Genomic DNA, 15,621 nt, shown 5'->3' with positions numbered 1-15,621 from the left:
AAGCCTCTCACCTGGTCATAGAGGGGAAGCCTCTCCCCTGGTCATAGAGGGGAAGCCTCTCACCTGGTCATAGAGGGGAAGCATCTTTGTTTATTACTGTCAGGGAGAAACTGTGGTCATCCTTCATGTCTGGACAGACAGACAGGGGTGTATCTAATGTATGAATGTCAATGACCCCTACCTCCAACACACTGTCATGGCATGAAGTAATGTCTTAGAAAGCGTTCTGATGAAGCAGAGCCTGTGTAGGAGGGCTTTACTGCTGTACTGTGTCAATATTATACTGTGGCATATTGAATAAAACCAACTGTATTCACTTCGAAACACTACCACCCTGTGGTCAAATTGGAAAATACAGGAAGTTATTTCTCACTAGGATGTTCCATTGCCGGGGGGACGAGATTCCCTAAAAACACACCAGCTCGATACAGCTACAATCATAAGGGCCTTTTTCGTAGCAGGTTAGGAGAACTAACGTTGCTGGTTAGGAGAATTTACGCAAGAGGTTAGGAGAATTAACGTAACAGGTTTAGGGGATTTAGGTTAGGAAAAGGGTTAGCAAAAATGCTCTCCTAACCTGCTACGAAGTCACTTCCGGTCGTAGCTGTATCGAAGTGGCGTGTTGAAAAGGGAGTCTCGCCAGGGGACCTCCATCAGGGACATAGCATCCATGTGAAATGAAGAACCAATAGCAGAGGGCCATTATTAATCAACTTTACACTGCCAATACATCTATGATCTATTGTTCTGTTATTAATGGCATATTACTGCAACTGACATTTATTACATTTTTAATTAACCTTTATTTAACTAGGCAAGTCAGTTAAGAACAAATTCTTATTTTCAATGATGGCCTACCGGGGGAACAGTGGGTTAACTACCTTGTTCAGGGGCAGAATGACAGATTAGTACCTTGTCAGCTCAGGGATTCAATCCAACAACCTTTCGGTTACTGGCCCAACGCTCTAACCACTAAGCTACCTACTGCCTCTACACTCTAACCACTAGGCTACCTGCCCCCCCTACACTCTAACCACTAGGCTACCTGCCACCCCTACACTCTAACCACTAGGCTACCTGCCCCCCCTACACTCTAACCACTAGGCTACCTGCCCCCCCTACACTCTAACCACTAGGCTACCTGCCCCCCCTACACTCTAACCACTAGGCTACCTGCCCCCCCTACACTCTAACCACTAGGCTACCTGCCCCCCCTACACTCTAACGACTAGGCTACCTGCCCCCCCTACACTCTAACCACTAGGCTACCTGCTGCCCCTACACTCTAACCACTAGACTACCTGCCCCCCTACACTCTAACCACTAGGCTACCTGCTTCCCCTACACTCTAACCACTAGACTACCTGCCTCCCCTACACTCTAACCACTAGGCTACCTGCCCCCCTACACTCTAACCACTAGGCTACCTGCTTCCCCAACATCCCATTGGATTCCCTCCGTCAGCCCATCCACCGTCTGAGGCTAAAGCCATTACAACACGAGGTTAATAACTAACTGGAAGAAAAATAAAATAAAACAGTTAATGATGGCTATGAATGATCATGTCCTTGATATCGTAACCTTTAGAGCAGGGATGGGTAACTTCGATAGGGGAGGGGCCCACAAAATCTGAATTGGCGGGTCCGCAGTTGGTCGCAGGTCTGCGTACCCACGTGTACACATTTTGCCATAGGGTGGAATAAATAAAGAAAATCGGATAATATATGCGTGACGAACAAAATCGGGGAGGGCCCCCCGGTCTACTCTTCGACCTGACAAGTTGAAATTGAGCCTGCTTTTGAGGGACGGCATTGCAGGAGAGCTCCAATCCACCTGCTCTACTTCCTGGGTTGGCATGTAGAGGGAAGAGTGTGTGTGTGTGTGTGGGGGGTCTCAGTGTGATTGGTGTACAGCCAAGCTTCCTGTCCTGTGATTGGTGTACAGCCAAGCTTCCTGTCCTGGATAGGTAGAGGGACAGGTGTTGCTGGTCTGAACTCAAAAGCCTGTTATGTGCATGATTGATTTATCTTTGTTGAAAACCCCCCAAAAAGTCCCAGAAGTGCACTGAAAAGCTTTGAAGAAAAGAAAACAGTCCATGGTTGCACAATATTACATAATAACATAAAAAAACAGAATGAAGATGAAACACATCCACGATATAGATAATATTTGTTTATTTTAACCAATAGGATCTCTTTTACAGTGCATTTGTTTTCTTTACACAATTATTCGCTAAGTGACAGGTTTTAGCCACTAGTACTGAATCAGATAATTATATATTATATTACATTACATATCTGGGTTCGACCACTTCCACGTTCAGATTTTCCCATCAAGACCCCACGTGAAAGCCCCCCCCCCCCCCCCTAAAATGTTATTGGGCAATGGGTAACCGTGACAACCGTACAGGCTCACCATCTCATTTAAATCTTCAGTTCATACATTTTTTTAACAAATCATTCTCATTACCTCTTCATCTAACGGACATGTCCCTGTTCGGATCTTTAAAATCATTCCCATGTTGTTAAGCAGCTACCGTTAAAACAAACCAAGTACTGGCCAGTTCAGTTAGTTACCTGCTGTCGTCTCTATGAGAAAAAGGTTTAAAAAATAAAAAAGACAATATGGCACTTCTGTCTCAAGGAACAAAACACACCGATTAGATGGAACCCCCCCCCCAAAAAAGACTTTTTTTTGTTGTTGTTGCCATAGGACAATTTCTAGGATCCACAGCCAAACTAGCATGTCATCCTAACTGATTTCACTACGTTCCACAAGTTTCACTTCCGTTTGGTAACATGGTAAACTCAGTTTAGATACAAGGCTAGACAAACTCCCCCTACGGTACAGGAAAAACAAATTAAAAAAGGAAATTCGTAGCACTTTAGTACTTTCTCCGGAGTTATTTTAAGTGCCAGTCATTGACATTCTTGGACAGGAACCTGACAAGAATGGTTGATTAAAAGAGGACGTTTGAGCAGAACTATGTTACTGTACATCAAGCCTCTCTCACATCAGTGTAGAAGTATAAACTCCCATTATTCAAAAACCTCTCCTTCCTCATACAACGAACGACCACCAAGTACTTTCCCGTTGACCTTTCATTGTAAGTGGTACGACAACATTGCAAGGAAAACACACTTATTTGGAAATCATGGCAACACCGTTGTCTTGTCTGGTTGCTTAGCAGATTCATTCAAATGTTGTTGTTTTTTTGAAGAGACTCGTCTGATCAGATGCATATCTGAATGACAATTCTAGATGTGATCTAATTAACCGTTTGTCCACACAGATAGTGGGATACCTCAGATTTTCTAAATGTTGTCAGGGTTACACTTGACAAAGACAGAACCACATTAACTGTGCATATAATATTTTTTTTTCTTAAAAATAAAATAAAACTCACAGGAATGAACAAGTACACAACCGACCTAATGAACATAAAGACATTATCATCACCATCCGTCTTCCAGTTACTCTAACACTTGTCCATTTAATTTCAAACGTTTACATTCAACCCCCACAATAAAAGGATACGACCCGCAAGTAAACAGAAGATTTTTTTCCCTCCCTTCCGCTCGAGTTTGGTCTCAAATTTGCTGAAATAGACAAAGATCTTGTAGTGCACAAAATAATAATACAAAATTAGACTTTTAGATAATGTAGCAGCATTTTGCTGCAGCATTTTACAAAGTTTAAAGTTGTTGTAAGCCACCAGTAGAACAGGTAAAGGCTTTGGAATCCCCCACACTTAGGAGGGCGAGAGATTGTCCTCTGAGGAGAGTAGGAGTGTGTGTGTGTGGGGGGGGGGGTACATCATAGAGTGGCTGGTAGGTGTGTGACAGGGATGCACTAGAGTGTGTGTGTGTGTGTGTGTGGGGGGGGGGGGGGGGGGGGGGGGGGGGTTGAGATGATGGAACACCTCCTAGTAGGTTTACAGGAGCAGGGAGGTGTGATATGGGACATCAGGGGGGTTATGGTGCACCACTAGAGGACAACAGCCCCAGGACTGGACAGGGCAGGGCAGAACAGGGCGGGGCAGAACAGGGCGGGGCAGAACAGGTCAGGTCAGGAGAGAACAGGGCGGGGCAGGACAGGGCAGAACAGGGCGGGGCAGAACAGGGCAGGACACTGAAGCCTTCCTTCCAAGCTGGAAATGTGTTTGACCAAAAGGGGTTAAACTCAGTGGGATAGCCTCTATAACATCTGCTCCTCTTCCTCCTACATTTCATTCACTACCATCCCCTCTTCTACTCCACTCGGTGTCTCTCATCCCCAGCAGTCAGCGGCCTCTCTCCATTCTCAAGCTTTGCCTCCCTTCCACAGAGCAACAAGTCCTTCTCATCTTCCCCCACAGCCAAGACCAGACCATGTTAGGGTAGTGGGAATGGGGCACTTGGCTCATGTCTGTCCAAAAGCTGATCCAAGATGGTGCTGATCCAGGTCCTAACTGGGCCAAACTGAACCGAGCCAAGCCAGGCCAGACTGAGCCATTCAGTAAAGGGCTCTCTCTCCTGTCTCTCAGCTGGAGGCTGTGGCGATGGGCTTCTTGAGCTGCTGGCTGCGGATCTCTCTGTTCCTAGCCTCCAGCAGTAGGTCGTAGCAGACGTTACACACCAAGACAGGGTCATACAGCTGCTGGTCTGGGATGGGCAGCTTCAGGTGGCAGCAGTCTTTACAGAACACATTGCCACAGTTCCTGAGGAGGACAGAGTCGACTAGATTCACATTTCAGTCATTTAGCAGACGCTCTTATCCAGAGAGTACATTTAACTAAGGTCGGTAAAACAAACCCTAACCCAAATATATATATATATATATATTTTTTTTTTGTGTTACTTTTCGCAAAACAGGAGCTGTCGTTCGTGCAGCTAAGTCCTTTTTATAATCTCAAATCCCTAGTAGGTATAATATCTGCTGAGCGTTGAAAGTATGGACTATGTTTATTATCCTACATTTTACAGGAGCATACTTTGATCTCTTATCTAGGGACATCTCTTATCCTGTCTAGGGACATCTCTTATCCTGTCTGGGGACATCTCTTATCCTGTCTGGGGACATCTCTTATCCTATCTGGGGACATCTCTTATCCTATCTGGGGACATCTCTTATCCTATCTGGGGACATCTCTTATCCTATCTGGGGACATCTCTTATCCTATCTAGGGACATCTATCTTGGGACATCTCTTATCCTATCTAGGGACATCTCTTATCCTGTCTGGGGACATCTCTTATCCTGTCTGGGGACATCTCTTATCCTGTCTGGGGACATCTCTTATCCTGTCTGGGAACATCTCTTATCCTGTCTGGGGACATCTCTTATCCTGTCTGGGGACATCTCTTATCCTGTCTGGGGACATCTCTTATCCTGTCTGGGGACATCTCTTATCCTGTCTGGGGACATCTCTTATCCTATCTGGGGACATCTCTTATCCTGTCTGGGGACATCTCTTATCCTGTCTGGGGACATCTCTTATCCTGTCTGGGGACATCTCTTATCCTGTCTGGGGACATCTCTTATCCTGTCTGGGGACATCTCTTATCCTGTCTGGGGACATCTCTTATCCTGTCTGGGGACATCTCTTATCCTATCTAGGGACATCTCTTATCCTATCTAGGGACACCTATCTAGGGACATCTCGTATCCTATCTAGGGACATCTCTTATCCTATCTGGGGACATCTCTTATCCTATCTGGGGCCATCTCTTATCCTATCTAGGGACATCTATCTTGGGACATATCTTATCCTATCTAGGGACATCTCTTATCCTGTCTGGGGACATCTCTTATCCTGTCTGGGGACATCTCTTATCCTGTCTGGGGACATCTCTTATCCTGTCTGGGGACATCTCTTATCCTGTCTGGGGACATCTCTTATCCTATCTGGGGACATCTCTTATCCTATCTGGGGACATCTCTTATCCTGTCTGGGGACATCTCTTATCCTGTCTGGGGACATCTCTTATCCTGTCTGGGGACATCTCTTATCCTGTCTGGGGACATCTCTTATCCTGTCTGGGGACATCTCTTATCCTGTCTGGGGACATCTCTTATCCTGTCTGGGGACATCTCTTATCCTGTCTGGGGACATCTCTTATCCTGTCTGGGGACATCTCTTATCCTGTCTGGGGACATCTCTTATCCTATCTAGGGACACCTATCTAGGGACATCTCGTATCCTATCTAGGGACATCTCTTATCCTATCTAGGGACATCTCTTATCCTATCTGGGGACATCTCTTATCCTATCTGGGGCCATCTCTTATCCTATCTAGGGACATCTTATCCTATCTAGGGACATCTTATCCTATCTAGGGACAGCTCTTATCCTATCTAGGGACAGCTCTTATCCTATCTAGGGACAGCTCTTATCCTATCTAGGGACAGCTCTTATCCTATCTAGGGACAGCTATCTAGGGACATCTCGTATCCTATCTAGGGACACCTATCTAGGGACATCTCGTATCCTATCTAGGGACAGCTCTTATTTAGGGACATCTTGACTTCTTGATTGAAGTTTAACAAACCTGCAGTGATGACGTCTCTTGGCCATCCAGAACTCACAGTCACAGTTGAAACAATGAGAGGCCATGTGATCAGGCACCCACCTCGTGACCTACACACACAAACACACACATTAGAACAGTGTGTGGCACATAGGTATCTGTTGCAGAAGGGTAAAAGGTTAGAGGTAGGGGTTAGGGGGTTGGGTATTGGGCTTAGGTGTTGGGCTTAGGTGTTGTGGGGTTAGGCGTTGTGGGGTTAGGCGTTGTGGGGTTAGGCGTTGTGGGGTTAGGCGTTGTGGGGTTAGGCGTTGTGGGGTTAGGCGTTGTGGGGTTAGGCGTTGTGGGGTTAGGCGTTGTGGGGTTAGGCGTTGTGGGGTTAGGCGTTGTGGGGTTAGGCGTTGTGGGGTTAGGCGTTGTGGGGTTAGGCGTTGTGGGGTTAGGCGTTGTGGGGTTAGGCGTTGTGGGGTTAGGCGTTGTGGGGTTAGGCGTTGTGGGGTTAGGCGTTGTGGGGTTAGGCGTTGTGGGGTTAGGCGTTGTGGGTTAGGCGTTGTGGGGTTAGGCGTTGTGGGTTAGGCGTTGTGGGGTTAGGCGTTGTGGGGTTAGGCGTTGTGGGGTTAGGCGTTGTGGGGTTAGGCGTTGTGGGGTTAGGCGTTGTGGGGTTAGGCGTTGTGGGGTTAGGCGTTGTGGGGTTAGGCGTTGTGGGGTTAGGCGTTGTGGGGTTAGGCGTTGTGGGGTTAGGCGTTGTGGGGTTAGGCGTTGTGGGGTTAGGCGTTGTGGGGTTAGGCGTTGTGGGGTTAGGCGTTGTGGGGTTAGGCGTTGTGGGGTTAGGCGTTGTGGGGTTAGGCGTTGTGGGGTTAGGCGTTGTGGGGTTAGGCGTTGTGGGGTTAGGCGTTGTGGGGTTAGGCGTTGGGGGCTAGGCGTTGGGGGCTAGGCGTTGGGGGCTAGGCGTTGGGGGCTAGGCGTTGGGGGCTAGGCGTTGGGGGCTAGGCGTTGGGGGCTAGGCGTTGGGGGCTAGGCGTTGGGGGCTAGGCGTTGGGGGCTAGGCGTTGGGGGCTAGGCGTTGGGGGCTAGGCGTTGGGGGCTAGGCGTTGGGGTTAGGTGTTGGGGTTAGGTGTTGGGGTTAGGTGTTGGGGTTAGGTGTTGGGGTAGGGTTATATATAAGAAGCAGTAGAGAGAGAAACCTGCAGTAGACTATGAGGAACGCTGACCTCTGTGTCCTTCTGCTCCACTCTGTCCCAGCTGCCCTCTGAGAAACGGTCCTCGCTGTGGTCTGACAGACTGTCCTCCTCATCACTGTCGTCTGACTCACGCAGACAAGTCTGGAGATGGAGAGGACAGACAGGTCAACATGAGAGGGAGGGTGACGAGATGAGAGGGAGGGAGGGTGACGAGATGAGAGGGAGGGAGGGAGACGAGATGAGAGGGAGGGAGGGAGACGAGATGAGAGGGAGGGAGGGAGACGAGATGAGAGGGAGGGAGGGTGACGAGATGAGAGGGAGGGAGGGTGACGAGATGAGAGGGAGGGAGAGTGACGAGATGAGAGGGAGGGAGGGTGACGAGATGAGAGGGAGGGAGGGTGACGAGATGAGAGGGAGGGAGGGTGACGAGATGAGAGGGAGGGAGGGTGACGAGATGAGAGGGAGGGAGGGTGACGAGATGAGAGGGAGGGAGGGAGACGAGATGAGAGGGAGGGAGGGTGACGAGATGAGAGGGAGGGAGACGAGATGAGATGAGAGGGAGGGAGGGTGACGAGATGAGAGGGAGGGAGGGTGACGAGATGAGAGGGAGGGAGGGTGACGAGATGAGAGGGAGGGAGGGTGACGAGATGAGAGGGAGGGAGGGAGACGAGATGAGAGGGAGGGAGAGTGACGAGATGAGAGGGAGGGAGGGAGACGAGATGAGAGGGAGGGTGACGAGATGAGAGGGAGGGTGACGAGATGAGAGGGAGGGAGGGAGACGAGATGAGAGGGAGGGAGGGTGACGAGATGAGAGGGAGGGAGAGTGACGAGATGAGAGGGAGGGAGGGTGACGAGATGAGAGGGAGGGAGGGTGACGAGATGAGAGGGAGGGAGGGTGACGAGATGAGAGGGAGGGAGGGTGACGAGATGAGAGGGAGGGAGGGTGACGAGATGAGAGGGAGGGAGGGTGACGAGATGAGAGGGAGGGAGGGTGACGAGATGAGAGGGAGGGAGGGTGACGAGATGAGAGGGAGGGAGGGTGACGAGATGAGAGGGAGGGAGGGAGACGAGATGAGAGGGAGGGAGGGAGACGAGATGAGAGGGAGGGAGGGAGACGAGATGAGAGGGAGGGAGGGTGACGAGATGAGAGGGAGGGAGGGTGACGAGATGAGAGGGAGGGAGAGTGACGAGATGAGAGGGAGGGAGGGTGACGAGATGAGAGGGAGGGAGGGTGACGAGATGAGAGGGAGGGAGGGTGACGAGATGAGAGGGAGGGAGGGTGACGAGATGAGAGGGAGGGAGGGTGACGAGATGAGAGGGAGGGAGGGTGACGAGATGAGAGGGAGGGAGGGAGACGAGATGAGAGGGAGGGAGGGTGACGAGATGAGAGGGAGGGAGACGAGATGAGATGAGAGGGAGGGAGGGTGACGAGATGAGAGGGAGGGAGGGTGACGAGATGAGAGGGAGGGAGGGTGACGAGATGAGAGGGAGGGAGGGAGACGAGATGAGAGGGAGGGAGGGAGACGAGATGAGAGGGAGGGTGACGAGATGAGAGGGAGGGTGACGAGATGAGAGGAGGGAGGGAGACGAGATGAGAGGGAGGGAGGGTGACGAGATGAGAGGGAGGGAGGGTGACGAGATGAGAGGGAGGGAGGGTGACGAGATGAGAGGGAGGGAGGGTGACGAGATGAGAGGGAGGGAGGGTGACGAGATGAGAGGGAGGGAGGGTGACGAGATGAGAGGGAGGGAGGGTGACGAGATGAGAGGGAGGGAGGGTGACGAGATGAGAGGGAGGGAGGGTGACGAGATGAGAGGGAGGGAGGGAGACGAGATGAGAGGGAGGAGGGAGACGAGATGAGAGGGAGGGAGGGTGACGAGATGAGAGGGAGGGAGGGTGACGAGATGAGAGGGAGGGAGACGAGATGAGATGAGAGGGAGGGAGGGTGACGAGATGAGAGGGAGGGAGGGTGACGAGATGAGAGGGAGGGAGGGTGACGAGATGAGAGGGAGGGAGGGAGACGAGATGAGAGGGAGGGAGAGTGACGAGATGAGAGGGAGGGAGGGAGACGAGATGAGAGGGAGGGAGGGTACATCTATTCCAACTATCTCCACTAGTACATGTACAAGTCATTTAGCAGACGCTCTGATCCAGGGAGACTTACAGGACCAATTAGGGTTAAGTGCCTTACTCAAAGACACGTCGGCAGATTTTTCACCTAGTCGGCTCAGGAATTCGAACCCAGCAACGTTTTGGTTACTGGCTATTACTCTCTCTATTAAAGGGTAATTCCACCAAAGATAACATTTGGGTTGTAATTATGAAGTATTTAGTAATGCCCAACATGCATATCCTTTCACATCACAGTAATAACACATTGAGGTACTGTTCCAAGTCCAAGTAGGAGACTACTCACAATGTCGTCCTCGTAGTCGACGTCAGGCTCGGAGGGCGGCGTGCTGTACTGTTTCCTCTCCAGCCTCATCTGCAGCTGGCGCACCTGGCTTCTCAGCACCTCCACTTCCTGTTTATACCCCGCCTCCATCTGCCTGAGGCGCTGCTGCACCGCGTCCATTGGCACCGGCAGCCCATCATCATCCAGGTAGGCCGGGTGGGGCAAAGGGGAGGCTGAGGAGCAGGGAGAGGTTGGGAGGAGCTGGCAGGTTGAAAAGGTGGGTGGTGAGCTGGTGGTGGTTGGACCCATGATGGCAGCGTAGCCCGAGCTGCTCCTGACTGCAGAGAGCCAGCTGGACCCTGACTTGACAGGGCTGGAGGTGGCTGGGGCTGGAGCCGAGGAGCGGATCCTTTCCTCCCTCCGGCCGTACTGCCAACCCCCGTTAGGCACCCCGTTAGGCACGGCCATGCCCTGGGTGCGCAGCAACTTGCCAGCCAGGCGTCGGCTCTGGTAGGCCGTGGGCTGGAGGGCCCGACAGAAGCCTGACGAGAGGTTGGCTGAGAGGCCAGAGTGGCTGGCTGCAGTGCTGCAGGCAGACTGGACCATGCCCTGGACACTCTCCCAGTGAGAGCCCAGCAGAGACAGCTCCTCACTGACACGCAGTTGGCTCTGGGAGATGGGGCGTCGCAATGCCACCGCCTGGCTGTTGTCAACAGGGGGCACTGTGGAGGCAGAGGATGCTGCTTCCTTTGATGTTGGTACTGCTACCACACATTCTCTCAGAGGCACCAAGTTTCTACCACTCACACTCTCTGTCCTCTTCCCCTCTCTCTCCTCTCCCTGGGTTTTGGGTAAGGCCCATTCTAGGGCTTTGGGCTGGCCTAGACTTTCTCTCCTGCTAGGGGGCAGCGTTGGTGGGGCCTCTGCTTCGTCCGTAAGCGTCTCGGTGGAGTCCTCCATGGCCGTAGGGAACATGGGAACTAGCTGCTCGAGTGCCAGCAGCTCTGCAGAAGCGGAGGGGACGTTCTGGAGGCCGTTGGTGATAGGCCCGTTCAGAACGGCTGCGGGTAGTGGGCCCTTCCAGGCAGGTGGTGATGGTATGCAGCCAGGACGGGTAGTGACCGAGGCAGTCCTGGAGTGACTGTCAGCCGTCTGATGTGGCAGTCGAGGGGGAGGAACTGGGGGGCTAGTGGTCTGGGAGAGGGCCTGGTGGAGGATGGGTGTGAGCAGGGGGAGAGGGGGGAAGTGGGGGAGGCCCTGCTCCAGTGCGATGGGGGGGAGGGGCAGGGAGGGCAGGGGCTGGGTGGTGAGACAGATCTCCTCTCTCATCTCCGCCTCCTCGAAGCCCTCTTCCCTCTGCTCCATCTCCACAGGTGTGGTAGGAGGAGTCTGAGTGACGGGCTCCACCTCCGAGTCGTCGCTTTCCAATCCCGTGTCAGGGCTGACGTCCTCGGGGCTGTCGGGTGCGGCCCCTCCTCCTACAGAAGCCATAGGCTCCAGGCCATGGGCAGTACGGCCCTCCTGACAGTGCTTGTTGAGGTTGGGGTCGCTGGAGGTGCGGGTGAGGGCCACCCCGTTCTCAAAGGCAGACACCAGGTTGTCCATGGAGCGAGTCTTAGGAAGCCTGCACAGAGGGGTATAAAAAGTGGTGGAGCTTCATTAATCTGTGAGCTTCCCTTCTGTACCACTAGAGGGCAGGCAGGTGAGCTTCCCTTCTGTACCACTAGAGGGCAGGCAGGTGAGCTTCCCTTCTGTACCACTAGAGGGCAGGCAGGTGAGCTTCCCTTCTGTACCACTAGAGGGCAGGCAGGTGAGCTTCCCTTCTGTACCACTAGAGGGCAGGCAGGTGAGCTTCCCTTCTGTACCACTAGAGGGCAGGCAGGTGAGCTTCCCTTCTGTACCACTAGAGGGCAGGCAGGTGAGCTTCCCTTCTGTACCACTAGAGGGCAGGCAGGTGAGCTTCCCTTCTGTACCACTAGAGGGCAGGCAGGTGAGCTTCCCTTCTGTACCACTAGAGGGCAGGCAGGTGAGCTTCCCTTCTGTACCACTAGAGGGCAGGCAGGTGAGCTTCCCTTCTGTACCACTAGAGGGCAGGCAGGTGAGCTTCCCTTCTGTACCACTAGAGGGCAGGCAGGTGAGCTTCCCTTCTGTACCACTAGAGGGCAGGCAGGTGAGCTTCCCTTCTGTACCACTAGAGGGCAGGCAGGTGAGCTTCCCTTCTGTACCACTAGAGGGCAAGCAGGACCTCAAATCAAACTATATTTGTCACATGCGCCGAATACAACAGGTGTAGACCTTACTTTGAAATGCTGACTTACACGCCCTTAACCAACAATGCAGTTCAAGAAGAGTTAAGAAAATATTTACCAAATATACTAAAGTAAAAAAATAACAAAAAGTAACAATAAAATAACAATAACGAGGCTATATACAGGGGGTACCGAGTCAGTGTGCAGGGGTACAGGTTAGTTGAGGTAATATGTACATGTAGGTAGGGGTGAAGTAACTATGCATAGATAATAAACAGCGAGTAGCAGCAGTGTACAAAACAAATGGGGGGGGGGGGGTCTATGTAAATAGTCTGGGTGGCCATTTTATTAATTGTTCAGCAGTCTTATGGCTTGGTGGTAGAAGCTGTTGAGGAGCCTTTTCTAGAAACACCAGAGCTGTAGATACAGAGCCCCACATGCAGTTTTCACCATGAGCCTGTTCATCTCGATTTACCCCACTGTGAGTAAATCCTTAAAATCAATAACTAAAAATAAATCCTTGAAAAGACAAGAGCTCAGAGATACAAGGAGATATAATTAAGTCAAGGATATATATATATATATTTTTTTACAAATGCACTAAGAGACAGAGATCGAAGAATAGAGTGAGTGGATAGCCCCCACCTGTCCAGGGACCGTGAGGTGAGCTCGTCTCCCTGTACGCTGGGGGACAGGTAGAGCTCCATGGCGTCCTCGGCAGAGGTGCAAGGGGAAGAGGTGGGCAGGTAGACGGCCGTCCACAGCTGCAGGGCCCGGGTGTGGCACACCGGTTGCAACACCTGGACACAGGGGGACAGGTAGGAGCAGAGGTCAGAGGTCAATAAAAGACCACAAATAACTTTTTGTCTCAGTAAAGCCATTTAAAATGTTAATAATAATAATATATATATGTATGCTATTAAATATATATGCTATTGGTGCTCATCCACTGAATATATTGGATGAGTACATATTTCCTTTTTAAACCCTTAGCAGTCTAAACTGGACGAGGGGGTTATACTAAACTAAATGGAATTGTTTTAAGAAGGTCTTACCAACGATAATTCAAATATTTGATTTTGAATTTTAAGATCCCTTGAAGTATCATAAATAAAGAATTTTGGGCCTTACTGCTACTAGCCTATACAAACACATTGAGTAACAGATTCACTACACGGAACAGATAGTCCCCCCCCCAAAGAAATGTAAAGGAAGTTTGTTTCCGTCTGTCCTATATCTGAGAGATGTAAGAAAGATCAGGAAATATGTTATTAATATGTATTTAACCCCTTATTTTTGCCACTAAGCAGTCTCCATATATACACTTCCATTCGTGTTTTTAACTGGTACCGGGGGACCTTCAGACGAGTCTTGTGAGGCCTGTTCGGCGTTCCTAGAGCCAGATGTGTCAGAGAGAGTCTCACCTTTCCACAGAGGGGTCATATTAGTATGTAGCCCAAACACTTTTGATGCTACAGACCATTTTGTGAGAAGATTGATTTCTGGGCAAAAAATGTTTTGTTTTCTGCCATTTTTGCTACTGTGATATGTGAAGCACACCTGATCCCTCTGTTAATAACCAGGACAGGAGAAGGAGAGGAGAGGAGCGGAGAAGAGAGGAGAGGAGAAGAGAAGAGAGGAGAAGAGAAGAGGACAGGACTGGACAGGACAAGAGAAGAGGACAGGACAAGAGGAGAGAAGGGAAGGGAGGGGAGGGGAGGGGAGGGGAGAGGAGAGGAGAGGAGCGGAGCGGAGCGGAGAGGAGAGGAGAGGAGAGGAGAGGAGGACAGGAGAGGAGAAGAGGACAGGAGAAGAGAAGAGGACAAGAGAAGAGAGGGGAGGGGAGAGGAGGGGAGAGGAGAGGAGAGGAGAGGAGAGGAGAGGAGAGGAGAGGAGAGGAGAGGAGAGGAGAGGAGAGGAGAGGAGAGGAGAGGAGGAGAGGAGAGGAAGAGAAGAGAAGATAAGAGAGGAGGAGAGGAGGAGGGAGAGAAGAGAGGAGCGGAGAGGAGAGGAGAGGAGAGGAGAGGAGAGGAGAGGAGAGGAGAGGAGAGGAGAGGAGAGGAGAAGAGAGGGCAGGAGAAGAGAGGAGCGGAGAAGAGAGGAGCGGAGAAGAGAGGAGCGGAGAAGAGAGGAGCGGAGAAGAGAGGAGCGGAGAAGAGAGGAGAGAAGGAGAGGAGAGAAGGAGAGGAGCGGAGAGGAGAAGAGAGGGCAGGAGAAGAGAGGAGCGGAGAGGAGAAGAGAAGAGAAGAGAGGAGAGGAGAGGAGAGGAGAGGAGAGGAGAGGAGAGGAGAGGAGAGGAGAGGAAGAGAAGAGAGGAGAGGAGGAGGGAGAGAAGAGAGGAGCGGAGAAGAGAGGAGAGAAGGAGAGGAGAGGAGATGAGCGGAGAGGAGAAGAGAGGGCAGGAGAAGAGAGGAGCGGAGAAGAGAGGAGAGGAGAGGAGAGAGGAGAGAAGACAGGAGCGGGGACAGTAGTGGTTACCATATCATGACCGGGGATAAAGAGGAAGTTCTGGAAGTTCTTGTTGGCGGTGCGGAGCAGAGACCAGACGGAGCAGGTGCGGTTGTAGATGTTGCGGACCTCTCTCTCCCGCCCGTTGTTACACAGGAACGTCCCGTACAGACACGAGTACGTGTGCTGCACCAGCTTGACCTGGGGGAGACAAACAAAAACACGCACGTTAGGCCTTTACACATTCCTTAATGCACACGTCCCTAGTACTAACCTACTACACAGTAACAGTACGCTCCTAACCTACTACACATTCCTTAATGCACACAGAAACAGTACGTCCCTAACCTACTACACAGAACACAGTACGTCCCTAACCTACTACACAGTAACAGTACGTCCCTAACCTACTACACAGAAACAGTACGTCCCTAACCTACTACACAGAACACAGTACGCTCCTAACCTACTACACAGAACACAGTACGCTCCTAACCTACTACACAGAACACAGTACGCTCCTAACCTACTACACAGAACACAGTACGCTCCTAACCTACTACACAGAACACAGTACGCTCCTAACCTACTACACAGAACACAGTACGTCCCTAACCTACTACACAGTAACAGTACGTCCCTAACCTACTACACAGAACACAGTACGTCCCTAACCTACTACACAGAACACAGTACGTCCCTAACCTACTACACAGTAACAGTACGTCCCTAACCTACTACACAGTAACAGTACGTCCCTAACCTACTACACAGTAACAGTACGTCCCTAACCTACTACACAGAAACAGTACGTCCCTAACCTACTACACAGAACACAGTACGCT

The 15,621-nt window shown here is 51.2% G+C and overlaps 1 protein-coding gene across 1 annotated transcript; it reads right to left on the bottom strand.

Moving 5' to 3' along the window:
* Positions 1-3,866: 3,866 nt before the first annotated feature.
* Positions 3,867-15,011, bottom strand: LOC120042929 (myotubularin-related protein 4-like; the record flags this gene model as incomplete). The annotated part of the gene is made up of 6 exons (XM_038987693.1): positions 3,867-4,699; positions 6,530-6,618; positions 7,717-7,827; positions 10,101-11,703; positions 12,974-13,128; positions 14,807-15,011. Coding segments are annotated over 6 exons (2,341 nt in total), but the record flags the coding sequence as incomplete, so codon positions are not given.
* Positions 15,012-15,621: the final 610 nt, after the last annotated feature.

The sequence above is a fragment of the Salvelinus namaycush genome, unplaced genomic scaffold, assembly GCF_016432855.1.
Source record: "Salvelinus namaycush isolate Seneca unplaced genomic scaffold, SaNama_1.0 Scaffold813, whole genome shotgun sequence".
NCBI classification, from domain to species: domain Eukaryota; kingdom Metazoa; phylum Chordata; class Actinopteri; order Salmoniformes; family Salmonidae; genus Salvelinus; species Salvelinus namaycush.
The sequence above is the reverse complement of the archived record's forward strand: the minus strand, read 5'-3'. Positions and strand labels throughout refer to the sequence as shown.